General features: G+C 39.9%; 1 protein-coding gene across 1 annotated transcript in view; it reads left to right on the forward strand.

Annotated features, from left to right (window-relative positions):
• LOC308114193 (CUB and sushi domain-containing protein 3-like) overlaps window positions 1-24970 on the forward strand; it is a gene marked incomplete at both ends in the record, with an annotated part of 224717 nt that overhangs the window by 141523 nt on the left and 58224 nt on the right. Inside the window, 12 exons of the mRNA XM_080470880.1 lie at window positions 3005-3123; window positions 5626-5695; window positions 7340-7456; window positions 7756-7965; window positions 8500-8688; window positions 9175-9352; window positions 12600-12745; window positions 13300-13380; window positions 14264-14377; window positions 20211-20399; window positions 20548-20706; window positions 21913-22101. Of these exons, the coding sequence (XP_080327006.1) occupies window positions 3005-3123; window positions 5626-5695; window positions 7340-7456; window positions 7756-7965; window positions 8500-8688; window positions 9175-9352; window positions 12600-12745; window positions 13300-13380; window positions 14264-14377; window positions 20211-20399; window positions 20548-20706; window positions 21913-22101 (1761 nt within the window). The remainder of the gene's footprint in view (window positions 1-3004; window positions 3124-5625; window positions 5696-7339; window positions 7457-7755; window positions 7966-8499; window positions 8689-9174; window positions 9353-12599; window positions 12746-13299; window positions 13381-14263; window positions 14378-20210; window positions 20400-20547; window positions 20707-21912; window positions 22102-24970) is intronic.

The raw sequence follows: 24970 nt of genomic DNA on the forward strand, positions 1-24970 counted from the left end.
TGTTATATATCATTTTGGGAAATTCTGATTGGATAGTTAGTTATGAATAATGATCAGTACAAAGATACAACTATTAAGACATTGTGGATTTCATGTCCGCTGAAGCATCACCCTAACTTAATTTGTGCAAGGACAAGGAGAAGGTGATGCTGGTTTGAAAGCCATGTGGAACGACGTCATTTCAATAAAGATATTTAGATGGTGAATGTGACTAATGATGTCAAGCGTTTTGGGACTGCTCAAGCATTTGAAAAGTGCTATACTGTATCGGGGAACTCTGTTTGCCATTTTTACCATTTTTCCAATTAGGCACTTTAAACTGAAATGCACTCGGTTGTGAAAATAAACATGTAATCATCCACACTGATGTGTCCACAAGTGCAAACACAGGATTTAACCATTTGTATTGTAATACTAAATCATTAGCAATAACATAGACCATAATCCATTGCGTATGAATTCTTTTCTACATTAAGATGAGAAATCCGTGGTCGAACTTGATGTACAACAATATGAATTCCATTTGAAACTTTTATGTTGTCATTCACCCAATATTGATGTAACTTGAACATTCTTGACTTTCTCAACTTTAATGTGCATGACATTTCCGTCTGCTGCTTTGATTCTTCCACTGTAACTCGGAATTATCCTCAGAGGTCAAAACAAGCCAGGTTTAAGATCCTGAGGACAAATTACAGATATTTGTTTTTGCTTGTAGGATTTAACTAAATTAAAAGTTACGTTATCAGAACAAACTCATACCTCGAAATGCTACTTATGTTCAACAACACAATGCAAATACTATGCTACTCACTCTGGTGATCCCTATGTTGAAAATTGTTGTGTTGGGCCTCATAAGATTGAAGCTGGACTCATAAGTTTCATAAGTTTTCAGGTTGACTTCAGTGATTCTTGTCACACGAGCTCTTATACAAAGACATTTCAATGCTGTTTGAGTCCTGTTTGGTGTATTTCTATCGGAGGACTTCTTTTCAACGGAATGAACTGTTCTGTATTGGTTAGACTATATTTGCTGTTTCTACATCTGCTTGATGACTTCTATCTGATTTGATAGGTTGTATAACTTCATTTAGTTTTATTTATTTATTTTCTTATTCAATATTTCATAATGGATATAGAAATATTGAAAAGGTTGATTCAAAAACATGTTTTAAGCTGAAAACTGGGGCTAATCAAACTATCCGCAGCAGTACGTTTGGCTAGACGGTGAACTTAAGAGATGACTGATGCCAGACACCATTAAAGTTCTGTTGGCCAGATAGAGTCGGCACACCATCCTGTTTAAAATATTAAGTGCGCTTGACAAGGACGGGACTCCTTCCAGACCAGACTGCAAATGCAGGCGAAGGTATCGACCTTCTCACAGCAGGGTGACAACACTTCCTGCCAAAATGTATATTCTGACACCATGACTGGAGACCATCGAAACCTCGACGGGAAGCAGTGCCATATGTTAGTGGGCACCAGCTATTCGCCTGCAATTCACTCGGCTTTTATTATTATTATCAATGCTGGAACCGTCATTGAAGGGCATTAAAATGCACTGCTTAATGGAAGAGTTCAGAGAAAATAGTCAGGCTCAGTCATCCTCAGTGTTGGGGAGGCAGATAATATTTTAAATAAACTGAATAATAATCGTCCGTCTGACACATACTTTCATGGACTGCATCACCAAATTTCCTTGAAATCAATTAAAAATCTAAAGCTGAATAATTTGTCCCCTATTAAACCCAGCATTCAACAAAACTTCCCAACTTCACATTTTCCACCCACTCAGCTTGTACAGATGGTCTTTGGCTGAACTGCTTCGGCGGCTGCTTTCTCATTGCTTCCTGATGTGTACCTCTCGGGTTGCAGTCTCCTCCCACTCAAATGTCCTCTGTGACTTTCACAAGATGTCGAGTTGAGTGGAGGGACTGCTCTTCCCATACAGAGACATGAAGAGTTGCTTGTGGATTTTTCCACAATCTTTTGTGGCAGTAGTGTTTACATTTATCCACCCACCTGCTTGTTTAGACATGTGTGAGCCTCAATGTGAATGCTTTGACAATTAATTTTTTTTATTTTTTACTGTTGTTGCTATGCGCACGTATGTCCCTCGAACTATCTCTCACTTTTCGGTCTACTAACTGATTATGCATGAAAGGGAAACCTATATTTGGTATTCAGCGTAATTCCCTCAGTTTTTCAGCTCCCTGTTTCAAAGGGATGAAAGTATTCCGATTCAAATAACAGATTATGAAATGCTCAAAAATTATCCTACTTTTCAGAGTAAAATCATTTTAGCTCGTTCCATAATAAAGTAAAAAAATGAAATGTTTTCTTCAGTGCCTGTGGATATATTTTATATATTTAGTCACCTCGAGGGCAAATGAAATTGAGACTTGGCACTATTTTTTTGTCATTTTCTTCTGCGAAAGTAAATTTAGCATAGATTTTCTTAAAATGTCCGACACTTTTATTGCCCAGAGCTGGCATCGTTGTTGCTTTTAAGCCATTAAAAGACACAAAGCCAGGCTTCTCACTACCTGGCAAGTGGCACTGTAATCATTTTGTTTCAGCGGAGCTCACTGCGTCTGTCAAGTAATACTTCAGGGATTGCTTTGTAATTTCACAGTGATTGCTTCAGATCACAGTCAGAAGGATTTTGCGATTACAGCCACGAGTAGAATAGCTTTATGGCTTGTCCCAGTTTCCAAACTGTATGATGAGGGAAAAGGAAGAAAAAAAAAAATTTACTTACTCAATTATTATGCAATTACAAGCACATTAAAATGAGGGCCTGTAATTACATGGTAAAACATTTGGGTGTAATTTAATTGTTGCCTTTCTCTTTAAATATTTGTTGATTGCATGTAAATATTTCCGTGAAAGAATGTTTAACACTGTAGCAGTATGAAATCTGCACTTTCAGTTTTTAATGGACACGTTAAACAGAAGAATGATTGCTGTCCACACTTGTGTGTTGTGACTCTGTCCTAAGCAATAGGTTTGGATTCGTGCCCAGAGCCGCTGCCTCCCAGTAACGGACAGAAAGTGGGTGATCGCTACACTGTGGGTGACATGGTCTCCTTCCAGTGTGATCAAGGATTTTCATTACAGGTAGGTGAAAGCTCATAGCTTCTGGAGTCAAAGTTTAGTGGAGAGACGCTTGCTTACTCTCAATTAACACAGTGGCATAGTTATGGACAATAAGCAGGCGACGCCATTCAACATTTTAATTGGCATGATTTTCACAGTATCCTTTAACATTGCACACGTTTGGCTTTTGTTTTTGGTTTTTGCTGTTGGAATACAGCATTATACATTCCTCTCAATACATCAGGTAAGAGATTTAGTCCATCTAAAAAAAATAACCATTTAACATTAGATTACACCACTTTTACTGAAGGAAAGGAATGGATACTTTTGTGTTTCTGTTCCTGAAGTTGTGCACCTCCTCAACATGCAATGGTTGTATTGAAAACAGAAACACAGATGCAATGCAAACATTACAGTTTAACAAACTCTTCTCCATTTTCTAAGTAGAAATGGAGTGTTTAATGTATTGAGGTATTAATTTGTGGAGGACATCCGGGTCATATATTCAGAAGTAACATATTTCATGAACCACATCAACTATGTGGACAAAGTTGTGAACTTCATGAGAAGTTGTTTTTTTTTTTTTTTAAAAGGGCAAATGGACCTTTTATGGAAAATAATATTACATTTGGTGACGAAGCACTTTTTCTAAAGTTTCTCTAATGTAAACTAATACAAAGTGGTCAGTACCTAAAGTTTGGCTCAATTCAACCACTTAAACTCTGACTGGAATGAATTGGGACTCTTTTTGAAAAAGCACTCTGAAAATGTTATTCCGGTTGATTTATGGCATTTTTAGTTTAATCTTGGAAAATCCCCAAACGGTTAACTATCTGATCAAAGACAAGAAGACACCCACTGTCTTGGCATGAATCAGGGATGAATCGCCATGTAGCAGGATACACATTCTCCAAATACTGAGTCTCAGATGCTTTCAAACCCCCTGAAAGCCAGAAATTGGTCCACCCAAAGCATTGGCTCCCTCTAGCATGAACAGAGCAATTTTGTCAAGTGCCAGGAAGATCACCATGAAATGTGCGGGAACCCAAACAGCCACTTGCCAAAAAGGGTGCAGACAGAAGGACAACCTCATCAAGCCAGGACCCCACAGTGTCCGCCCACCTTCTAATCAGTGGTCACTTGATCATGGATGATGACGTATGTGTCCTTGATAATGGGCAACGCTGAATTGAATGAGACATCAAAAACACCTTGTACATACAGTATGTAAAGCATGTATCCCTGCACTGAGAGAGCGCCAGGTTTTTTTTTTCTCTATTTTACAGTACTGTGAGTGCAGCTATTCCCCAATCCTCTGTGAAGAGTACACAGAGCCATTGTAATTAATGTTCATGGCAATTTGCATATGAAACCAGTCACTGGTTTTTGCAGTTATGCAACTGTGCTGGTTTCACTCGTTATGCAACGGTGCTGTTTATAAGGTTGGGGATACTTGCAGTCGGCTGAGACTGACGTCACTGAGATGAGTGATAAAACAGTCGTTCTATAAAACTTTGGATCCAGTTGAGCTGATATCACTTATGACAGATTTAAAAGAATACCCCAAAGAACGAGTCTGTCAAAGCAATGCTACAAAGTTGTGTTGTGTATAACATTCTTGTGTGTGCGAGGGGAACAGTGCAGGAAAGAAACGTGAATAGAAATGTGTGGTAATAGTCTATGTATCTCTGCCTGTTTCTTCATTAGTTACCATGTCTGTGTGTACCTGCACTGTTTGGTTTTTCATGTCCTTGTGTGCCTCTTAGAAAGCAGCTTTAAGTTCTTCTAAACCTCCGTCAGTAGACACTGTAGAAGGGGCGTTTTGAGCTGCAGAACCTTCCAAGGCCACAGGCGATGGATTGTGTTAACAGTACCCTCACTAATCCCACACTGAGTTTGCTTCCCAACTTGGGCATTGACTTCTTTTCACATTCTCTCTGGACCAGCCAGAAACTTCTCACGAACATCTTCAGGCTGAGTGTCTGAACACTTGAAATAGATTTTCGGCTCTTGTTGAAACAAAAGCGTAAGTGCTGGTGAGCCCTTTAAGCACAGGTGTATGCCTGTGTGTTGTACAACAGCGTATGCACTTTATAGAGATCTGGTGTTAGTGTATGTTTTGTTCAAACATCAGTTTGCAATTCAGCCTGAAAGTTTTCTGAAGCTTTTGGTGAACTGAAATTTTGATGGATTAGAACGGCATTGCTATGAATGTGCCACCTCAATGGAAGATTGACTTTTTTTTTTTTTTTTTTTTCATGTAACATTAAGCTAGATTTAAAGAAGTGGATGCTTTCCTTGTTCTTTCAGGTACTTTTACAACCTAGCTAGCGGCAAAGAGGTTCTTTCTACTCTCAATAGCATTGAATATTTGGACTGAACACAAGGGTTTTGAGAACTCCCTGAAAAATGACACGGAGTGCAAAATTTCTTAGCAAAGACATAAAATGTGCCTGATTTAAGTTTGATCTCATTTTTCACACAGCACTATTGTTTACATTGATGGTTTGTTTTCTTCAACAGGGTAATGCATATATTACCTGCATGCCTGGTCCTGTCAGAAGGTGGAATTACCCCGTACCTCTGTGTTTAGGTAATGTATTATCTTACACAATCTGACATCTCTTGTGAACAGGGTCTCAATGAGGTGCTATTGTAGACAACATAACCATATTTGCAAATGGCAGCTCAAGCTCTTTCTTCAGTACTTTGCTTTTCACCTTTCCTCAGTGACTCATTTGTCTTTTAATCTCCATATTCTGCCTTTCCCATATATAATTATTTTTGCTCGTATTCAGCGACGCAATAGATCATTGGCCTCACAGAGGACTTGTTATTGTATTAAAGAAAGCAACAATTTTATTTGAGGAGAAGTGGAATGATGATGGTTAGGTGTGGATGGCTTGGGTGATGGGTATTATGAATTTTCTCCTTCGCCTTCAGTTGAAAATCAATAAGGCTTTGCACATTCACAGTGTGATGTTTGATTTCTGATACACCTGATGAGTCTGAAGTCTCCCCTGATGCTACCCGTGATGTTAATTGCCGTCCCGGTGGATTAGAGAATACTGAAAAAAACACTGCTCTTCCTCCTTGACACATCACCTTCCCATTGCCCCCAATTACACATGTATACAAACACACTCAGACATGACACATGATCTGAAATACACCCTCACGGTGTCTTTAAACACACTGACAATACTGCATGCTCGCACACAGCGCTCCTCATGTAAATGTTCTTTCCCCACGGTTTTCACAGTTCACTGCAGACATAAATCCCAGCTTTACTGTTGACAGGCATGTTCTCGGATGCCCGTGTTCTCTCGTTAGCTTAACTTCTGGCTCGCTTACCGTACGTGCACTCACCCAAACGGCGCAGGATCCATATTCACTTTGTTGCCTGTAAACCCACATCAAAGTGAGTGCATGCTTCTCCGCAAACATTATAACATCCTCCTAAGTGCACCCACCTCCCCTTTTCTCTCCCTTCATACACAAGCAGATCAAGCAGGTTTCTGCACACCAGCAACACAATTAAATCGCAAGATAATTTTTGACTCATTCCGGCCTTGGTTTATGTTCCCCAATGAAATGGCAGCAATACCCCTGTGTTTCCCACCCGTTGCCATGTAAATGTGCCTTCTGGGAAATTAGTAATTATTGTGGTGCATTCTTCAGAAATTCTATGCACCCGGTTGTTCAGGTAGGACTGGAGTATGTGTCACAGGAGAGGACGATGAGTGTAACCTTCACACCACACTGAAGTGTTCTCTAAAGTGAAGATCGGTAGGGGTTTGCTGGGAGGAGGTGAAGTAATCACCACCACTGCTGAGTAAAACGGTGTTGGTGCATTGAATATCGACTCCCTCATTTATTTTGATTTAAAGCGCCACCGAACAACGAACGTGCTAAGTCTGTTATCTTCTTATGAATGCCCTCATGTAGTATAATCCATACGGTCAAGGAGAAGTGCATGCATCAGTCAAAGACATGCTGAGATGCAAGACACCCTCCGCATCACTTCCATGTTTAGAAGGGCTGCTCTTGTACGCAGCTCTTTCTTGTGCACATACACAATATTGTGCACATAGTAAGAGTCTAAGGCCCACAGAGAAACAATGCTCTTTGCCCTCCCTCTTTATTAACGCCTCTACTCAGTGTTTGTCTTTGTTTTTCCATTGAGTTGTTTTGTGAAGAAGTGACATGTTCTTTCTCCTTGGTTGGTCTCCTTCAGCTCAGTGCGGCAGCTCTATGACAGACTTCAGCGGCGTCATCCTCAGCCCTGGCTTTCCAGGGAATTACCAAAGCAGCCTGGACTGCAGCTGGAGAGTTCAACTCCCGATTGGCTTTGGTGTGTATACCCATACCCCCTCACACCCCTTCCCACTGTCTCACCATATTCCGTTCTTTCTTCTACTTCCACTCTCTTCTTTTTTCTTCTCTCATGTCTGTTGTGCTGCTCTTCTGTGTCATATTTTTTACCCCCTCCTTTCTTCTCCCCTTTTCCTTATCATCTGCTTATTCTCCTTATCCATTATCCTTCCCAGCTTTTCCCATATGTCTGAAGCAACATACACATTCACTCATTTTTAATGTATTCATATATTTTTTAAGTTGGCTCTTAAATTGCCCTTTCTTTTTGCTCTTCAGGGATCCATCTGCAATTTCTGAACTTCTCCACCGAGCCTGTTCATGACTATTTGGAAGTCCGCAGTGGGAGCTTTGAGACAGGAACAGTGATTGATCGGTTCAGCGGTCCTGTGGTGCCCAACGCTCTCTTCAGCACCACCCACGAGACGACTCTCTTCTTTCATAGCGACTACTCCCAGAATAAGCATGGCTTCCAGATTGTCTATCAGGGTGAGGAACAAAGACTGGTAGAGTTGAGATTGGGTTTTAATCAAGCAGCAGCAGAACTGAAAGACAATTGAAGAGTTTGGCAAACAGAACACAACAGTCCGTCATTTACTTTGGACACAGATCAGGGACAGAAATTAGCCCTGCCAGACAGATGCTTTCACTGAGATTGTAAAACTACAAAAGGTTAGAGAATAAAGAGCCAGAAATCATTGTAGACATCCACTGAGACGTTTCATAGCACGAAACCTTGAATAGTAATAATGTATATTGATGGAATATTATGTTTTAAGCCGATGTCGAAAAGAAGCTTTTGTACGACACCTTTATGTTTTGCAAATCTTTTGCATAAAGATCGATATGCTCCATCTTCTCAAGGTTTAATAGCAGCACCTCACACGCCAGATGTTGACTCCCGTAGGTCATATCTGACCTTGTATCGGGTTTGCGCATCTACTATTTGAAATCTACATCCCATAAACACACACTGTTTTGTATATGTATAACTTTTTCTCTTCTTTTTTTTTCCCCCTGTAGCATACGAGCTACAGAGGTGTCCAGATCCACGTCCGTTTCGTAACGGCATAGTAATTGGTCAGGAGTACAGTGTGGGGATGACCATTTCCTTCGAGTGCCTGTCAGGTTACACACTTCTTGGAGAGCCTTCCCTCACATGTCTGCATGGAGTCAGCAGAAACTGGAATCACCCCGTACCTCGTTGTGAAGGTGACTGACTCGTATCTTCAATAAACCTAGGTGGAGTTTTTCTGACTGAGATTCTTTTCCATCGGCATTTTCCAGTAACAAAAAGATCTTTGAAGTTATTCTGAATTGAGGAATATAGGTTCTTAAGTCTGCTTGTTGTCTTTTTTTTTCAAGCACATTAAAGAATTGGACTCCAACAATGTAGCACTAATGAACTGAACTGTGAAGTATTGCCACCCTATATAATGACGCCTTGATTAAGCATTTGTAAGTCTTTCTTATAAAGCTTTTTGGTCTGTCTGCGTCGTATATCCCAAGGTATCTCAACAGATGTCACAGAAACAAGCACAATTATTAACATATGTTTCAAGTCCACCTTGTGTCATATAAGAAAACCATATTGTTGCTGTAAGATTTGAAGGACTTTTTATAATCCCGAGACAGTGAGTGAAAGGAGGGATTTTCACTTGCAACTGTTTAACAATTCTCTTTTTTTCCTCTGTACAGCTCTCTGTGGTGGGAATGTAACATCGATGAATGGCACAATTTACTCTCCAGGACACCCGGCAGACTACCCACATTTTCAGGACTGTGTGTGGACCGTCAGAGTATCCCCTGGCTACGGCATCTACATAAATTTCTCTGTCATCAATACAGAGCCAATCTATGACTACATCACTGTGTGGTAAGTGCTCTGTGTGACATTGTTTATCAGTCGTCTACTCATAGCACTTATAAAACAGTTGTCTGTAAGCAGGAATGAATATGATGTTTTACCGGCAGTGTCTCAGAAGCAGCTTTTCTCAAGCTGCGTCTGTGAGCTCTTCAAAACCAGTCGCAGATTTTAGAAGCGACTTAACGGAAAGCCGCAAGTATTTATATCCATGGGAAATGTAAAAGTTGCATCAAGTGTGTAGCTCATATACTGCCGTATCGGTGATGTGGTAACTCCCAGGAGATCTGCAGCATTATTCTTTCCACAAGGAATAACTGGAGAGTAGCTAAGATTTTCACTCGGTGTTAAATAAGTTGTCCCTTCATTTCTAGGCAAACTCAAAAGCTGCTCAAAGGGGATTTAACAGTTGACAAAGCATTAAGGCCACAGGCCCGTTGGACAAGTTGTGTTTACAGCTGAAGAGGGGACATCTGAATGAGATCTTTCAACAGCCATTCAAACTCGTTGACCTCTGTCTTGACATCTGTCGCCCCGTAGTTGTTTGTCCGAAAACTTGCTTCCTTACAGCCACTAAAACAAAGCAGATTTTGGTGAACTGAAAGATACTGAAGCAAAGTCTGAGTCATCATGTCCTCCTTCTACTCGGCAAACTTATGGCAGATGTTTAACTCCGGACTCCCCAGTGATTATTACATAAAAACACAAATGTTTACCAGCAAGAAAACATCCACTCATAGTCACCGGGATGTTTGTTAGCGTGTAGAAGCAGTGCAAACTTTGTGATCAGACACACTTATACAGCAGTAAACAATACTACCTGCCTCCTAACTCTCCAGCAGCTGCCTCTCATCTTCCCGCCTCTCCCTCTGCCTGTACTTTTTTGGAGCTTCTTAGTTGTATAGTAAGCCTCGGGCTGGCATGGAACAGTCCTCATGGGTGCTTCAAGAGGGAAATGCCTTCCAGCGTGTGGGGCCGTCATTCATACAATGGGAGGAGGGAGCACTGGTTTCAAAGGAAATGGCACATAAACACTCTCTCCTCTGATGGTAACATTTCATTTGCCTGCCCGGTTGCAATCACCCATTCTGCTGATCATTCTGAAAAGAAATTGCAATAAGATGTTTTTATTTGTGTGTGTATTAATAAGGTATTAAAGATACACGTGCATGAAACAATAATATAGTGTTTGCTATTCTGCTGAGTATGGATAGAGCTACCTTAAAGTGTCTAGAATAAAATACAACTAACATATACGTGTTTATTTCTGTTGGGGTCCATGGATAACTCTAGGCATGCTTTCGATTTGAAATATTGGGATTATCATCTGCAGCTATTGCAGCTTTCACATTGATGCTTTCACCATTTTTTGCTTATTGTCTAAATTAATCTCTTAAGACTAATGTTTAAAACAATCATGCAAGATAAAAGCATTCCTTTGACCACTTAATTGTGCTCTGGCAGCCACTAGGGGAGGCCAATACTGGGTTGGCTAATAGGATCAGGGTTTCACCCTTGTGAAAATGATGATAATATATCACATACATTTTCTTCCCAGCCCACATAAGCAGATATAGTTCCCTCTTTAGGAGTCAGCACCAAACGCATACCTCATAAATGGCATCGCTGCTAATGACAAGTTTTATTATTACCCATTGATTTATCTACTCACCCATCTGCTCATCTTGGGATGCAGGCAGACATGCAAGTAGGTTTGTTACAGTATACCTGACTGTTATAGAAAGTTTTTCCCTGACAAATCTAATATGTAAACAGTTAAAATGTGCTGTATAATAACAACATAGAAGTATCTGCACTGGTGACATGCCCATTGTGTACTTTGCCTTCATCCACTATTAGCTGGGATCAGCTCAAGTGCCTGGTAATCCTCAACTGAATAAAGTAATATAGAAAATGGATTGATGAAATATTTCTTTGTAACTAACGCAGCACCTTTTGTACATCTATCGAGATATATACCAACATTTTACCACAGGACAACATCTATTCTCAGCCACTTCCCTGTAGCTCCACCTGGGGGATCCTGCGGTCCTCCCAGACCAGCTGGAGTATATAAATATATTCTGGGTCTGCCCCTGAGGTCTCCTCCCAGTCTGACTTGCCTGATGTCACTCCACAGGGAGATACACCCGAGGCGTCCTAATTAGATGTCTGTGTTGCCTAAACTAGCTCTTTTCAAAAGGTGCGCTGTAGCGGCAGATCTGCTCCAAGCTCATCCCAAATACCTGCTTTCCTAGTCTGTGACCCCAACCTGCTCTGCCTGCCTTTTTCTGCTTTTTACTCGCATAAATCAGGAAGTGCACCCCTGGCTTACCTCCATTTTGAAGATGGCATTCAGTGCATGCCATTTGTCAGTTCCACATGTCATGGTGATCTCATTTGGGAACAAGGATCATAAACACTTAAACTCTTTCACTCAGTCACAGCATCAAATGCTAGTGTTGGATGCTTGTTGGATGTGTTGGATATATACAAAATTGTAGATTTTTTTTTCAAAATCAGGATGCATATTAAACAAATTTGTGGAGTTGTTCATCTTTTTTTTTTTTTTTTTTTTTGGACATCATACTCAGGAAAGAGAAGAGTTTTTCCCTTCCACACACATGTTCACCCTTCACAGATAACAGCTATCTCTCAATTAGGTCTGAAAAGTTAATTACAGGTCGATTACCTCTGGTTAACGGTGCAACAATTCTTTGTACATTAGGGAATTCCTTCAAGGCTTTAAGGTTTAAACGCTGATAAAGTTTTAGTGTCTAAACAGTTTGATCCTTTTTGAGTGATGGAGGCTGAAGACCATTCATAACCATGCAGGTTAAAATGTCCATTGACAGAATAGCCAGCGATGAAAAAACAAAACAAAAAACCCCTGCAAAAAACAGTTTTGACAATATGAACATTTCCTAGAAAATCCAGTTTTCTTTTTGCTTCCAAAACTTTACTCCTCATCAATACGTAACATGGCTGCAGGCTTGAAAAGTTTTAGTACTCCACCGTCTCATCAGATAACACATGCTAAACTTTGACACTGTTGATTAATATCAGAATGGCTGCTGAGTCCACAGCACTGCTGGGTGATAAGTCGACTTGCTCTTTGATCTCACCGAGTTATTATTGCTGTTTATTCATAAATCATTTGCTGTCTCTCTCGCCTTCTTCATTTCACTCATTTCTCCCCCCCCCCCCCCCCCCCCCCCCCCCCCTCTCTCTGCACCTCTCTGCAATGCTATATTACTAGGGATGGACCCGACCAGGCGTCGCCTCAGATCGGTCAATTTAGTGGTAACTCTGTACAGGAAGGCGTGTCGACCACTGCCAATCAAGTCCTCATCAAATTCCATAGTGACTTCAGCACGAGTGGATTCTTTGAGCTGCACTATTACGGTAACCTCTCCTCTGATGCTAACTAAGTAGAGACCTTGTCTTCACACTGCTGTAATGATCCTTATTCATGTGATCTTTGGTTCTCTACATTCCCGGGACCCTGATTTAATAATGAACATCACAAGGGGAATGGAGAAAGATTGCCTCCATATTTCTATATTGAAATGCCTTTAATTTTCTCTTTTTTGTTTGGCCTTTTCATTCTGCTTCTGATATTGCTTTCAGTTCTGTGTAATGATAAATGATGAATGCCTTCTTTTTCTTATTTTTTCCTCTGCTCTAATAAAACGCCCATCTGAAAAGACGTTGATTAATAATAAAATGTTCCCCAATTCGGCTAAATTAGTGATTGGTTTTTGATGATCATGAACAGCGATAGGTGGCAATTTATGATCTAATCAAGTTTCAGTGTGATGGGCGAGTGAACACTGCTGCAGCTGGATTGAAGCACACGCAAACACATGCACACGCGCAGTGTGTGTGCCTGTGACTTTATTTTTCTTTTTTCAAACGCATATACATGCTCTGATGCCGGGTTCACTGTTTTTCCACAGCTTATCAACTGAGGACATGTCAGCCGCCCCCTCCTGTTGCCAATGCCACCGTCCTAACCGATGATGACGAGTTCGAAATAGGTTTGTCTTATTTTATTTTACTTGTTTACTGGCCAGCAACAATGTGTATTAAAATCACTTTATGCCGGACATTAGATTATTTGCTTGGACAGCCCTCACAGACTGGAAAAAGGAAGAGACATATGGAATGGTTATAGTGATTGATTCATTATTTCATCACACTTCTTCCTCAAGTCCTTCGTTCATTCATTGAAAGCATTGCATGTGATTTTTGCTTCTGTTGATACTCTCTCCTATAATCAGTTTTTTTTTTTTAAAGCTTTGACATTGTTAATAATTCCCCAGTACGACACACGTGTGCCACAACATTTAACATTTTATTTCACCTGCATTGTTCACTTTACTTTTTTCTCTTTCTCTGCTTTTCTTGCTTATAATTTCTTCCTTTTTCTGAAGTTTTCATATCTATCTGTGTGTCATGCATTAAAGTGTTTTGTTGGAGGGCAGGGCTAATTAATTCTATTTTTAAGCTGTTTGTATTTTCAGTGTGAAGAAGTGATTAGCAAAGTGAAGTGGAAGTCATATGGCTTGTGGCGCCCTGAGTTTGTGTCTTTGAAACCGAGTGCAGTTTTAATTTCATATGTGTGCGTATGCTTGTGTACGCGTTCGGGCTTAGTAATGCAATGAAGTGCTTTCAGTGCTCCAGCTAGCTAAGGGGATGTCAATCTTCATTAGAAAATATGTAGCTGATTACTGTTTCAAGTACTGGTGCAAAGAAGTATTTCACTCACGGCACTTAGAGAGAGCGCGCGCACACGCGTGTGTGTGCATGTGCATGTGCGTGTGGGTGAGATAGGTGGGCAAATGAATGGACAAATACATTGTTAATGCTCTTTTCTTGTCTGTGTATGTTGTTTGATTGTGGGTGTAAATTGTCTCACAGGGGACATCATTCGATACACATGCCTGCCAGGCTTCACCTTGGTGGGCAGTGAGATTTTGACCTGCCGACTTGGAGAGAGGCTACAAATGGATGGACCACCCCCAGTCTGTCAAGGTTGGTTTTATTCCGTGTGAGATAATTAGTCTGCGGGTCTGAAATCGCAATTTTGTGGGGATTTCTGAGCAGTTCCACCTATCTAAGGATCGCTTCCAGAATTTGTCCACAATCCGTGTGTAACCGTGTTGACCTGTGATTGTGGAGCACTCAGTGATAATTTCACAACTGCCAGCAGGGTCCCTTCTACCAGGCTCCCAATGGGACACCGCCTCTCTAATTTCACAGTGTCAGAATACCGACCTGAAATCAGAGACTTGCTTCCCTTCAGAAACATTTGATCGTAAAGTGTCCAGTCACAGCCCATATGCAGAATCCATTAAAGGTTGTTTTTATCTATCAAGTACGCAGGTGTAACTTTTGTTGTTGTCGTGTTCCACAGAAAAAGGGAATTTATATTCTTATATTTTCTACTCCCACTAAATGGCCTCCTGGGTATGATTGATGTGAGATGTCTTCCTGCCCATGTTTTTTCAGAAGTAGATTTCAAACAAAAAGCAAAAGAAAGGAGTTGTTTAGACTAAAAAAACAAATGCCATCATCCTGCTTGCCGTGCCCATACAGCGCCGCTGCAGACAACAGAGCACTCTGAAACCCTCTATCCCCTGTGGATAGACGTCTTTTGAAGTGCCCTGAAGTCCTTTGTCTCCACGTCTTGAGTTGATGAGCGTTTCTGTCTTCTTATTTCAAGGAACTGTGAGTAATCGCATTGGACTTGTGATCAAGGCATGACAGATACTCGACAAACTCAAACGGCATTCATAAAGAATCTTAGAATAGAACTAGTGATTTGGAACGTATTTGCTCATCCCTGGCTGCTATTATTTGATGTCTGACTTGATATCTTGGTCCCCCCCCCCCCCCCCCCCCCATGGTGGTTTTGCAGCTGACAGTGTTTTGTTCTCCCAAGCAGGAATTCAGCTGATTTTAATTTACTGTGGTTGGTTTCACAAATACAGTGAAGCAGCAAAATTTCAAAGTCTCAGGTGGAGTGACCCAGCTAGTTAAACCAGGATCTTGAAGGTGTTCATTCATTATTAATAAAAGCTACGTGTTGGTGAATCGTTCCATTGAACTATGCACAAAGGTCACAGACACATATTTGATCAAATTTACTTTTATGCATTCATCTATCACTGGCTTCAAATCCTGAAAATGCAGTCAACCTTTATCTGTGCAGCAATGGGATCACCTAGCATTTCTGAGAATTAAAAATTTATGGAGGCACATGCGGCACGACGTACGATAGCAATCTTTTTTTTTAAGCGTGTTAGCCATTCTGAAATGAACAGAGAGGAGACCAAGGCTACAAAACCAAATTGATCTTGCATACAGAAACACCATCACATTGCCCAGTACCCATCTGTGATGAGAATGATTACATTAAAAAGTTCTTGGTGCTTGGATTGATGCAGATCAATAATCACGTTAGTCGTTTGGTAATCCATTTTTTTTTTTCATACCAGATGAGTCCAGTCAGTCACCCAAATACATTTAAAAATATTTAAACTCACCTAATAGAGTTGGCTCAATTTCTCATGTGTCACTGACTTCAAGTAGCTCTGCCAAGACCAACAAGCTACTATCAACAGAAGTTGACATGTTGTACTTGCAATATTTTCAAATTCATTTTATTTGCTCCTCTGGAATCCAGATACAAACTCTGTGAAAACTCTGTGATCTCCTGAGATGTCCTGGTCTATTCAGAGTTTGGACAGCGTATGCTCTCCTACATTGCCGATTGTGTTATAATGTGCCAAAACAATTAAATGTTCCATTTCATCCAAGTCTGGATGAATGATATAAGCTTAACCCATCTTCTATGCTTACTTGAATCAGATTAGGGTTATTGGGAGCTGGCTCCCTTTTCCAGCGTACTCTCCATGATTGGCGTGGTCCACCTCTCGGACAAGTCACAGTCCATCACTGAGCTAATACAGAGAGCGACAAACACATGCATGCACTCGTTCCTTCAGGTAATTTAAGTTTGAGTTTTTAATCAACCTGTAAAGCATGCTTTTGAATCGTTGCACAAAACTGGTGTACCTTGAGAAATCCACCACACACAAGACAGGAATAGGCACTCGGAGACCATACAAAGCTCATACAGGTGAAGTGACATTGAATGTGGGGGTCCCAGGCTCAAATCCCTTTTGGGGTGAAATGAAACAATTATCAAAATCTATGGTGCAAGATGCAATGGCTTTCTCTGGTAAACAGAGCAGCCAAATCAACACTAATAAAAATGACAAGTTTGAGATTAAGTTTAGAAATCTATACATATTCATGCAAAAAGTTGTGCATTAAAATTATTGTTGTTGGTGATGTGCATGAGACAATTTGATCAATTTACAAAACTGCTTCTTGGAGGTTGCTCCAGGCATCACATTGGCATAGATTGGTCCATGTTAGGGTTATGATTTTATTGTTTGACATTTTCACAGATAGCCTCATTATAATTGTCAAAAATTCATTAAATGTTCTTGTGTTGGCTATGTGATGTCCTTCCGCCACCTCGAGCATGAAACTAATTGCTCTCCTTGGGACATGTAAAGTTGAACTTAATTTGAGTTGACCCACTGTTCACATCCAAGAGACTGCTGCAGTAGGCTTTGTAAAATGGCCATGTCCTGTCTGCAAGTTGCCGACAGGACAAGAAAGGGGAAGTCTCCTGTGCTCCCGAGTATCACGTTTGTTTGCCGTCAACCTTGCTGTTAATTGTCATTTTATGTTTTCAAGAGAACACTGAAATTTCCTTGTATGGCTAAGCAATGGTGCTCCCAAGTACCCCTGGTTTCGAAGATATTTCCCCAGGCTCCGTCTGTTTTCTGAGACCTATAAGGAAGTTGATGCAGTCGCTTTGATCAAGGATTGAGCCAAAATTTAGCTGACTGCTATGTTGGGTGAACCATCTGCCGCACTAAGGTTCAGTCTGACCCAATATATTTTATTTTATTGCTCCTGTTTTTGCTGGCCTTCGAGCAACTACTAAGTAAATCGTTGTGTGCAAACCCACCCATACAACTTTGGTTTTGTAATGATGTCACTTATTGCATGCAGACTAAAACAATTAACATATGGTGTTTCACACAAGGAGCTGACAAATATCTCACTGAGGTATGGATGGTGATCTGCATTGCAAGTAATAGACCTGAAGACAAAATGCACAACATGAGCAGCCCCTCGGTGGCTTTGGATGGATGTTATGATAATTTGCAGTTCAATTTTTATTCCCGTGGGATAAGTCTTAAACTTATTCAAAAGATCCATTTAAATTAGCAATACTTGCGTGTTGTTTATTTAGTGTTGACAAGATTTCCCCTTTAACTAATTGTAATTAAAATGGGATTACTTTGTTCTTTGAGATTTATTTCATGGATTTACTGTATTAATCTTCAGGGGATGTGGATGATAACAGTTGTACATTCAGTGATGTTTATATAATTGAGCCAGATTGCTAATGATCATATTTTAGTGATGTTTGTGTTATACAGGTGTAAAGAGGTCTGCATCAAGATTAAGGCAACACCAACACATGAATGGCTTCTATGCTTCCATCTGCTGTCAAGTAGTTTCTTATCAATAACGGTTCCTTTTGGAACTGATCCTAACAAGTTGCTACATTGAGGCATTTTAAGCCGCTTGTGATTTATATTTTAATCCCTGCACTTAAAGTTTCAGGCAAAGTACTTTAAGCACCCGACCATACTCACTGAATCGGACGTCCGTTTGTTGCCTGGCTACATTAGTTTAACAATTACTGAAGGCTCAATTATTGTATTGACAAGCTCTCCACTGCTTTATAAGAGGACATTAGACCTATCAAGAGAGTGTGTGTGTATATATATATATATATATATATATATATATATATGTGTGTGTGTATATTTCATCTTCTGTCAAAATACAAAATTATTTTATCTGAAAATTTTTTACATCTTAAAAAACTGTTGTTTCTGAGAAATGTATTATAATTATCAGTGATTCTCGACATTACAAATTGCTTCATGTTCTCCAAATAGATTGTGTTCAGAATCGTTGCCTCTCGAAAGGATACCAGGATAAATATTGACTTTGCTGTGTAGAAATGGTTTGCTTTTATTTCATTGCTTATTATAATTTCTTTTTTGTTTGGATTAATTAAACAGCTATTTACTTGATCTCAGTGCTCACCGAGGATGTCTTTGTTTTGAGATTTAAGAAATGCTTTGTGCTTTGGTTTTTGTTTTGCCGAAAATTACTGGCTTTGACTTTGGAGATCATATCTGCCTGTTATCTTTGAGCCAAAGGCTTTTGTAGTTCAGCCAGTTGAAACATACGCAGTGAATCACCAGCAGGAATATTCACATCACTTACTGCTTTTTGCGACTTTGTGCTCTCCTTTGTAAACTTTTGTTTAGTTGTTTGATAGATGTCTGTATCTTTTCACTGACCTTTTAGACTGGAACTGTTGTTCACATTAACCTTTTGTATGCATCAAGTGACCAGGAGGAAAATCTTGTATTTCCAACTGGGAAAACAAAACAAAAACCCAGAACTGTCATTATTTCAACATGTCAGCCAACAGAGAACGAAGGCAATGTTTTTATCGGATGCACATGGACTCAGACGATCGCCCACGTGTGTGCACGAGTCTTGTCGTTGATTTAAAGCATTTGTTTGCTTTGTCCTCTAAATGTAACCATCCCAATCATGTATGTTATTCAACTTTATTTCTACCTGTAGCCTGAAAGCCATTTAAAAATGATCAATAATAAGTGAATGATCCCCCACAAATGTAATCAGCTCTTGGACCTCAAACGAGTACAATAAAGATGTAAGCATGGACAAAAAAATGAAATTACATGCTGACGCACACATGCACACACATGTAGTAGTCCAACGTTTAAATATAATATAAGTTGTGAAAATTTAATATTCTCTCAATGGGATCATTTTCTCCATAAATATCTTCAATAAAACTTCGGTAATCATGACATCTCATTCTATACTGTATATGCTACTAGTGTCCTGCAAAACTGATTGATTTATATTTAAATAATTATTTGGACAAAAAGTAATGATAATAATTTAACCTTAACAGTTAACCTTAACGGTTGACCAGAAAGCTACATATTAATGCAGGAAATAATTCACATTTTATGAAATTCAACATCCATGTTCCACAAATATGGTATATTCTTAGATTTTGGACTTCACAACAATTTAAAAAGAAAATATCAAAAAAACAATAAACTCCCTTTTCTCATCACTCCTTTTTCAATGCCTTTCACTGTCATTACTTAAACTCTGAATGCTTTTACATATTGGGACTTAAACAAAAGAACAAGTCCTCGTCAACACATTTATATCTGTGAACACGGATAAATCTGTCTCACACACACACACACACACACACACACACACACACACACACACACACACACACACACACACACACACGGACCATTTGTCTATACAAAGTTAGCCGCCCCGCCCGCCCGCTGACTATTATTATTTGACAGATTGATATCTGGGGACCCTGATGACAACAGCAGACTCAGCCCTCAGGTGCAATATCAGTCTGCCTGAAATGTAATTGTTTCATGACTAGTTATTTTTTGAATATAATTTCTGCTGTCACAGTCAAGCACTCCTTTCTTCCCTTTGTGCCCGTGATCTTGCCTTTCTTACCCTCCTTTCCCTTTCTCTTGCCTCTGCCTCTTTTCTCCCGTCACCTCTTTCCTTGTCAGGCCAGCATGACTTCTTTTCTTCTCACCTCAATTTCAGTTGCTCTCATGCCATTTTCGTTCCCTCTGACTGCCTCACTCTTAATCTGCTTCTGTCCTTTCAGTCCAATGTCCTGCCCATGAGGTGCGTTTCGACTCAACTGGGGTAATCTTGAGCCCAGGCTATCCAGAAAACTACCCCAATCTGCAGATGTGTTCCTGGCTGATAAATGTGGAGAAGGGTTACAACATCACTCTGCACTTTGAGCTCTTCCAGACAGAGAAAGAGTTTGACATCCTGGAAATATTTGACGGTGTGTAATGCTGAATACTAAAGACATAATTCAACTGACATTATTGTGACATGAACTTAAGTCAGCATTGTGCTGCTTAATGCTTGTTTTTGATCTGACCTGATTTTGATTTTTTTCTGTATGTGCTTCTTTGTGTCTTTGTGTTCAGGTCCCAACATCTACAGTCAGAGCCTTTCATCCCTGAGTGGTGACATTGAAACACCCTTCAGCCTGACCACCACAGGCCACCAGCTCCTGCTGCGCTGGTCCTCCGACCACGGCACCAATCGTCGCGGCTTCCACATCAGATATGTGGGTGAGTATCAAAGTATGTATCCAGCTTATAATCATATTCTCCTTTTTTATTATTGCTGTTTGCATTTGTTTTATAACCAAATTGCAGACAAGTGATAAAAGTCAGGGGTCGACAAACGTGGCCATTGGTATTTAAAAGCACAGTGTGGAGGGAGTTCACCTGAACATGAGGCGACATGGGTCAAATATTCATTGACACTTGTGAATACAATGTGACCCCATGATTTTTATCACATTGTGACATATTTAATGGTATTTTTTATTGATCTGTTAACGTTGGTAAGTTTACATACGCACGTACAAACAGGAGGCAGGAGGAAAGACGCTGGCAGACTATGAGGCTTCACACTCCTTAAGTTCAAAAGGTTTTAATCCTTCATTGGCTCTTTAATAAAGCAAGTGGTGCCAAGCAAGAGTAGTGTTGGGATCTCCTTCCATTTGAGATACATCAATAATAATGAAAAAAGCACAAAAGATGTAAATGTTTAATGTTGTCCCTCAATTATATTTAATACACGAGAGTGTGTCCTGTGAAAGCAACTCGGTGTGATGAATTTTGTAAAGAAAACTCCTCTTTGACTTGATTGACTTGAACAGCAACTGACTTAAACTCCGTCGTGTGTCTTTTCGTCTTAAATCCCTGTTCCCTTTCAGTCATGCTGATTTGAAGAAATGGCTGACAGCAACGCAGCCCTCCTTTGGATTTTATGTCCCTTTGGCCATTTGGTGGTCATATTCCTGAAATCAAATTTACTTTTTTGTGTTCGATGGGCTGTAAGATGAGTGAAAGGAGGGCTGTGGAACAAATAACTGCAGGATGCACCAGTGCTGCATGTGCTAAAGCAAATTGAATATGTACGTCCCCATAGGCCACTGGAGGAATAGTAATAATGTGATTTTGAGGACTATTTTTTTTTTGCTGCGTAGCACGGCGCCTGAGCACTAAATAGATGTGACACTCTTCAGGCATTTTCCCTTACTATAGCGCTACATTTAAAATGGAGATGTACTGTAACAAAATGTGTTCACCTAAGTCTTTTTGAAGAGGTGCTTTGTTAATGCCGCTCATCGTCTTCTCTACAATATCTGTTTTTTTCCCCCTCTATCCTCTCCCCTTGACTTCATTCCCACCTCTTGTCTGTTTCTGTCTTCCCTGCTTGTCCTGCCTTTTTCCTCTGCCCTGCTGTCCTCTCTCGCTTTATCCCTTTATCTATTGTAGCAATGTACTGCAGTACCCCCGACTCCCCGCAACATGGCTTTGTAGTGAGCCAGACCGGGGGTCATCTCAACAGCATGGTGCGTTGGGCCTGCGACAGGGGGTACAAGCTGATCGGAAAGGGCACAGCTGTGTGCAAGAAGACCACCTATGGTTACCTCACCTGGGACGCGCCAGTTCCTGCATGTCAAGGTGAACTCATCTGCCCTGGCAGCCTTTTATATCCAACTTCAGCCTACCTGTTTCCCCCCCTGTTCTTCTGGTCACTGCATCTGCACTGCTTGTCTGAGCACGTGGGCAGACAGGCAAGCGCTTAACTCACCCGCGTGTCTTGGCCCAAGCCCTACTCCCTTGTTGTTAGCAGCTAAATTGCATCCAGCCTGATTGAGAGCCGGTACTCTGTCAGGTGGAAAAGAAACAGAAATCAATCCCTCCTCCTCCTGTCAATATCCGTTCCTTCAAATTACTTGGGCTAACTTGCCATTAGAATGCAGTGTCTGCTGCGTTTGGGTCTCTTTCAACTAATTTGGTTCTTTGATGTGCACATGTGAATTGTGTGCATTTGTGTGCGCTTGACTGCATCCACTTGCACAGACACACACCCTGAGACAGCAGGAAACATCAACAGATGTTGTGCTCATATGCATTTAAACATGATGCAGTGAAAAAAAGAGGTATGCATGTCATGTACTTTAAATGATTTAAGGTTTCACACCTTTGATAATTGCACCCAGCATTTCTAACGCATAGACACCCAGTCCTGTATGAAACATTCATACTTTTAAGCTGTTTGTTTGTCTTCTATTTGATAGCAATGGTTTCATTGCATTGAGTTCAGTCGTCCCTACTTTATAATAGTTAATACAGTATGATGAGAATCCACAGTACATTAATCCTCATGCATCTCTGGAAAAAGCGCAATGACTTATGAGTTTGAGATCCACTGACCTTTTAAGCTTTGATGAGTTTGAACAATTTATTCTCCCAACATAGAAACATTTCCATCTGCAGTGTAGGAAAGTTCTCCCCACTTTTGTCTAACATCTGTTCAGTTCTCACTCAGCAGTACTCAAAAATCGGTTCTCTCCCAGAGTGGTAAAGATCTGTGTGACCTGTAGCCAGATTCTTACCTTCAATGTTTGATAGCGTTCAGTCACTATTACTGCTTCACTTTAAGATATGTGAGTTTGCATAACCGTATAAATTTAGTGGCGCTGCAGACACGACTCCTCCTGCTCTTTTTCATTTAACCTGGTGCTGATGAGAAACACCTACCTGCATCCCGTTTGGACTGAGCTCTGAGGCTACAGTAACCCAGATTCACTCCGCATACAGCTGTAAGGACACATTACTGTGTGGTAGTAGCGTAGCATGCAAGAGCTTCCTACTCCTGTACCCTGAGAAATAATGTTGGTGTGAAAACAGGTCATTGTATTAGTTTGACAGACTTGGCCAGTGTTTGTCAAATATTCACTGATAAACGTGTTTATTTCTTCCCAAAGGAAAGTGTTTAATCAGATTGACAGCTTTATTGTCTTGTGAGAATTCCTATATTACCATATTATAAGATTTACAGTAGACTTTCACTGCTCCTTTGAGAATGCTCGATTTCTTTCCCCTATGGCCAGTCTTTGATATAAAATCTTTGATTTCTCCAGCTACCTTAAGAGCAGTTTTATGCATTGAAAGAATTGTAATTTGTAGAGTACGACACATTATTATGTAGGATTTTACTATGACACAAGTAATTCTATGCCATGCTCTGGCAGGTTAAAAAAAAGTTTTTTTATTAAGTGTTGTGAACGTCTAGAATGTCAAACATGATTTTTATTACTTAAAAAGTGATTTCAATTGTAGCAACCCATAATGTAATAACTTAAATGTAATAAAAGTTCATGATCTAATGTAATAAAATCATGAGTGCTTGACATAACGGCTTTGCACATAGTGCAATTTACATGATAAGCATTACTGCTGCGGCTCATAATGTAATAATGGTTCATATTGAGAGAAAAGTGTTGCATTATCATAATTTTTATCTCTGCCATTTCCACCAAGGTGGAAGTAAATGCTTTTACCTCTGTATACATGTCAGTCATCACAATCACACTATTCTTGCAAAACATCGTGGAGCATTAGCCAGCTTACAATACAGTATATCCAACCCCAATATGCAGTGGGCCACATAAATGAAATAAAATAGAAGCCTTGTTGTTTAATGTGTCGTCTCCCCCATCAGTTAATCCATGGTATACAGTTCATAAATACACACATTGTCGACAAGAGTCCACTTCTGTGCCAAAGTCTGTGTTGGACTATGATTTGGACATGGGTGGCATCACAGTAGCCAACTTGATGTTTAAAAGAACATTTTCTTTTTTCACTTATGCTAAAATACATGCAGGGCAAATTCTACAATGAAAACTTTCCTAAGATTTTAAGAATGGTCTTTTTCAAACAAGTGAGCACTTTTCTCCCTTAATACAATTGGATGAAAACCTTCTGTTTATTATGTACAGTTTCTTTCCAGTGGTTATCTCTAATGCAAGTTTATTAATGCAGAATTTACTGACAATGTGCATTACATGCTTGATACAAGCAGCATTGCATTTAAAAAATAAACAACGTTTTAGAACCATGCAATAACGAACCAGCACAACAACAAAGTAAAATCATAACTCTAAATAAATATAACTAAATACAATGTATAAATAATACATAACCAGCAAAAAACTACTTCAAAGAGCTTTCAAGAGGAGAATTTTTTGACAGAAAACATAATTAAAAGATTTTATACGTGAGAAAATCTGTTTGAACGTTATCAAAATATTGTATCTAACAACTCAAAATTAAAAAAAAAACAAAAGCTCATTCTCTCTGGATATCTTTAAAAAGCTTTCATAATTATATTTCCTCATTCTGATCAATACATAGGTTCAGTGCCCTGAAAAAAATAAATGTATTAATCAGAAAAGGCATGTATTCTGCAATTGTTATATACTTACTTCTTTTACAGAAACGGGATGAAGCTTGATGTTACCATATATGAATCCTTTTTTTC

The sequence above is a fragment of the Lipophrys pholis genome (genome assembly GCF_963383615.2).
Source record: "Lipophrys pholis genome assembly, chromosome: 9".
Classification (NCBI taxonomy): Eukaryota; Metazoa; Chordata; class Actinopteri; order Blenniiformes; family Blenniidae; genus Lipophrys; species Lipophrys pholis.